Here is a 4,863-nt window from a genome sequence, read left to right on the forward strand (position 1 = left end):
TTTTCTAATTTTTGGATAAGATGAGAGCTTAAATCCGACATTTTGGAGTTCTTCATTTTGATCCAACCAAAATTTAAATTTATTGAATTCATTTTTTTGTGAGTATAAAAATGAGTACTTAATCAAGATTTATGCTACACTTATCTTAAAATAAACCTGAGAATATTGAGATTATCTATATCCATATTAGATATAATATCATGAACCACTTTTTTCCTTAAAATTTCTTATTCTTTGTTGAAAAAATAAAAATAAACAGAAAGTAAATTGAGAGAGATTTATTTGAAAATAGGAGCTTTTTTTTTTTTTTTTTTTTTGTTGCTTGTGCTTGCCCCAAAAATGTGGAAGAAATGCCAATAAGAAAGAAAGTACTACCAAAATTTTATGGTCTCGAATTGAAGGAAATTATTTACAATTTTAATTGAGGATTATATAGAGTAAAATTAATATATGAAAATTGCATTCTAATTTTTGTGGGAGATGCGCTGTTTTATCTTTATTCATATGTTTATCGGATTCTTCATATAATGATCTATATTTATCCATTTGAGCTTCTTTATTAATGAAATCCTGTTCTTAAATGTCTGAATATTTTCCAACAAGTCCAAATTCAAACGAACCCATCGGTCGAATGTTCACCTTTCTAACGGTCAAATTCTCCGACCCATCTGATTGTCACCCAACGGCCCGTTCTTCAAAAGCCACATCATAAAAATTTGAAAAAGGAAGAGAGAAAATAGCCGTTATTCCCGAAAATCATATAGATTTGGTTTCTTTTATTGCTCAGATCTCCTCCTCCATTTCCTAATAACTTAAAATTTCCATATGCTCTTTGCATTCTTTCTCAAATTCCCTCGAAAACCTAAGCTATTCAGTAAAGCATGGTAGCCGCAAGATCTTCTTCTCTCATTTCATCCAGACCCTCAAGCCCTAACCCTAACACCCTCCGCAAAAGTGGCACCTTCAATCTTTCCAGGTCCTGCAGCGGCTCAGGTAACCGGATTTCTTTCCTTTCATTAGTTTCTTTAGGATTTAATAAACTCTTTCCCCTCTCATCTATTGTTTCTTTGATGTTCTTAATGTCCTGTAGAAATTACTCGTAGGAACTCAACCTCCAATCCCACCAGCGCACGATCATCTCCACGTTCTTCCTTTGAGCACAACGAGAACCAGAGAGACCATAACCACTCCAAGGCAGCGAGATCGAAGTCCTCAGCCATCAATCCTTCCAAGGGCATGAAGAGCTTTATGGCCCCAACGATCTGTGCGTCTTCTAAGATCACTGCAGCATCTCCAAGGAAGAAGATTCTTCTAGAGAGAAACCAGGTAATGAATCTATAATGATCTGTTCTATTTCAAAGATGGAGGATTTTCGGATGGAATCAAAAATTTGTCGTGTACGTTTAGGTGGTTCGGGACTGTATGGAAAACAACGTTGTTTCAGCTGAAGAAGTGAAAGGGGGGGAGATCAAGCAGAAACCTGAAATTGATTTTGATTCTGAAGAAATATCAATTCAAAATAGGTCAAGAAAATTGGATTTTAGTAGTACCAAGAGTTATTACCAATTGTCAGCCACCGGATCTCTTGATGCTGCTGATTCGGATGCTGATCCATCTTTTCCTCCTTATGATCCGATGAAAAACTACCTTTCACCAAGGCCCCGCTTCCTTCACTACAAGCCTAATCCTAGGATTGAGCAACATCACGAATTCACCGAAAATTTGCTTTATATGGGAGACGCCAGGCGACTGGAAGACAGCTTCTCTGACTCTGAGGGCTCTGAGGATTGCAGTGGATACACTGAGCAGTCTTCGCCTCTGAGGGAACCTGACTATGAAATTTTGATGAAGACACAAGAAGCTCTAGCTCCTGAAGAAAATCACGTTTTTGAATCTAACCCTAGACCTGAAAAGTACAAGCCGAAAGCAAGTTGGACTGGAAGGTTTAAGCTAATACCATTTCTTTTGGTCTTTAGTGTTTTCTTGGTTTCTGTTCCCCTAATTGACTCGCCTATCCTTTCTCATTTCACCATGAAAGATCAGTCGTTAGCTGCCACTCTCACTAGGCCTTTGAGATTCATTCAAGATATCCATCTTTATGATTACCTTGATGTTGCCAGTAGGAATCTTCAAGGATTAGCTACCAGGATGAGGCAATGGTCAATAAATTCTATTCATTTTCTGATCTCTTCTGGTTCCTTCTCAAAAGAGCCAGACATATCTCACTCATTGAACACGTCTCTCCTTTCAATGGCTCAGAGTGCAACTTTGGATTTTTGCAGTAGATCTGACTTTGTGCTTCCTGGGCAGGATGTTATATTTAATAGACAAAATGATCTTTTGGATTACATAGAAATGGCGTTTGAACATGATAAGGCTGATGGTGAGACCTTGATGGGTAAATCAAAGGATGTTTCGGACAAGCCTGAAGTTGTGCTCTTTCAAAATGTTATTGGAGATAGCACAGAGTTACTGGACAGGAATATGGAAGAGAACAATAACCTCAAATACAATCAACTTAATTCCTTTACTGATCCTGCTGTTCAATTTGGAAGCATTAACAATATCGATCAAATAGATAAGAATGAGATTGCCATATCTGAAGAGTTTGATGGAGAAGGTGATATGGAAGAGCAGCTTGAAGAACAAGTTCTAATAGAGTTGGAAGAACATAAAATTCATCCCTTTAACAAAGAAGACATTAACTCCACTGTGTATCCTGCAGATGAGACACAGATATCAAACAAAAAGAACTTTGATACTGTACCTTATGCTTTTTCTAATGCTACGTTGTTGATGCTTGTAGTATTAGGAATGTTTGTTTCTGTCGCACTTGCTACCAAATTGATCTCTTTCTTTATAAATATAAAGAAGAATACCCCTACTTCTGATGAAAAACTTTTAAACAAGAAAATTAAATCAGTTTCTGACGGTGCAAAGAGTTGCAGACATGCTAATGGAGATTTTTGTTGTAACCGATTGGGACTTGCAGAGATGGTGTGTGATTCTGGTCCTACAGAAATGAGCTCCAGCTTTAACAATCATTTGTCCTTTAGCAAGCAGATGAGCAAGATAGAAAGTCATGATGTTACTCCAAGCCAAGAAAATATGCAGAGGAGAGAATCTGGAGTATCTTCTTCTATCCCTTATGGAAGTTTCACTTCTTATGAAAAACGCTCTAGAAAGGTAAGTTGATTATGTACCTCACCCTTTGTGAAACTCAATGCTTAAAGATATTTGTGATCTGCACCCTTAGTTTGTGAAACTCAATGCTTAAAGATATTTGTGATCTTAAAAGTTTTTAATCTTGATTTAGGGCAAGAAGCAGGAGGAAGTTGTGACTCCAATCAGGCGATCGAGTAGGATTCGGAATCAAGTTTCCTCCCCATGATTGCAACTTTTATGCTGAACAGCTTGATAGTAGCATTTCTTTAGGATAACTGACTCTATATGATGGTATTTGTTTTTCTTCTTTGTAGTTGGATCTCAAATCTCAGGACTTCTTGTTTCTTGCTCTTATGCTAGCTGCGTACCAAAACATCATGGTTACTGCACTTGATTTGAAGAGGAAGATTTGTGCTGCTTAACTTTGATTTTCTTTCGCTTCATTCTATGATTGTGACATTATTATGATCAATGAAAGAGGCATGAGTGGCAATGGATAATAGCATTTCTTTAGGATAACTGACTCTATATAATAGCATTTCTTTAGTATTTATTTTTCTTCACTGTAGTTGGATCGCAAATCTCAGGACTTCTTGTTTCCTGTTCTTATGCTAGCTACTTGACATAACATCATGGTTACTGCACGCTTGATTTACAGAGGAAGATTCGTGCTGCTTAACATTGATTTTTTTCAGCTTCACTATGATTGTGGCATTACTATGATCAATGAAAGAGGCTTGAGTAGCAATGGATATTAAAAGGTAAACCATAACTTCAATGAAAAAAAATTATTTCTTAGTGATCAAAATACATAACTTCCAAAATATGAAAAAGCTATTTATCACATCAGATTAATATAATCATCTGAAATACTATAAAGTTTATTCCAAATTATAGATTATAAACTAATGAAACATATAGAAGTATTAGCAAAATAGCCCCAACTAAGAAAGAGCCAACTTATCTATCTCTTAGCATAGCAATCACATAATTAAATAGAATCTTGATGTCATTCAACATTTCTGTTATAACTCTAGACTTTGTTGCTCCAACAAATGTGTTAACCTATGTTGATATGACGTGATGCAATACAAGTTTAATTTGGTCAAACAATGATGATTATCTACCGAGTGACACTGCACAAAGAAATTTAAATATCTCAATCCAATAAAAGACCTATCAAATGCATGGACTAATTGTAAAACATATTTCATTGATGAGTTAAATATTGTGATTATTTAAGAATAATTGCAACAAGTGTCACACATCACATAATGAAAGAGGCAAGAAACTTAATCAAAATCACTCAAAACATCATCAATTTAGAATACTAAGAGTGTAAATGTGTTTAGAACATTGAAATTATTAAAGAAATAACTACTATGATCAATTCAATTGATCACAATGGAATCAGCTGAATATATCTAGGGGTGGAGCCATAGATTTTTTTCTTAGTGGAGGCACAAATTAATGATTTAAAAAATAGGCTCAATCATTTTTATTAGATTTGGGACCGACATTAACAGCTATTAAGAAAAATAACCAAACATAATTTTATTATAAAAGACTATTATGTCATTAACTTAATGAGATTTTTATAATCAAATGCAGGTCTATCCATGATTTCTAATATTATATAATTACTAGAGTAATAGAAGTAGAATATTTATAAAGATGGTTTTTCACCATCGATATTTG

General features: G+C 35.0%; 1 protein-coding gene across 2 annotated transcripts; it reads left to right on the forward strand.

Moving 5' to 3' along the window:
• Positions 1-713: 713 nt before the first annotated feature.
• Positions 714-3,714, forward strand: LOC110039053. Of its 2 annotated transcripts, none has more exons than XM_020744000.1 (5): positions 714-993; positions 1,091-1,326; positions 1,408-3,186; positions 3,317-3,359; positions 3,480-3,714. In XM_020744000.1, exons 1-5 carry the CDS (start codon positions 882-884, stop codon positions 3,557-3,559), a joined length of 2,250 nt encoding a protein of 749 aa, XP_020599659.1. In that variant the 5' UTR covers positions 714-881; the 3' UTR covers positions 3,560-3,714. The 2 variants fall into 2 exon arrangements, with proteins under 2 accessions (XP_020599659.1, XP_020599660.1); XM_020744001.1 differs by having other exon boundaries at positions 919-993; positions 1,104-1,326.
• Positions 3,715-4,863: the final 1,149 nt, after the last annotated feature.

This window comes from Phalaenopsis equestris, unplaced genomic scaffold (assembly GCF_001263595.1).
Source record: "Phalaenopsis equestris unplaced genomic scaffold, ASM126359v1 Scaffold234953, whole genome shotgun sequence".
Taxonomy (NCBI): Eukaryota; Viridiplantae; Streptophyta; class Magnoliopsida; order Asparagales; family Orchidaceae; genus Phalaenopsis; species Phalaenopsis equestris.

What these genes read in the sequence shown, in the direction of transcription:
- LOC110039053 (XM_020744000.1), top strand. Translation starts at nt 882, where the DNA reads ATGGTAGCCGCAAGATCTTCTTCTCTCATTTCATCCAGACCCTCAAGC. An exon ending in TTCTTCTAGAGAGAAACCAG is followed by an intron (nt 1,327 to 1,407) that starts GTAATGAATCTA and finishes GTGTACGTTTAG; the next exon opens with GTGGTTCGGGACTGTATGGA. An exon ending in ATGAAAAACGCTCTAGAAAG is followed by an intron (nt 3,187 to 3,316) that starts GTAAGTTGATTA and finishes ATCTTGATTTAG; the next exon opens with GGCAAGAAGCAGGAGGAAGT.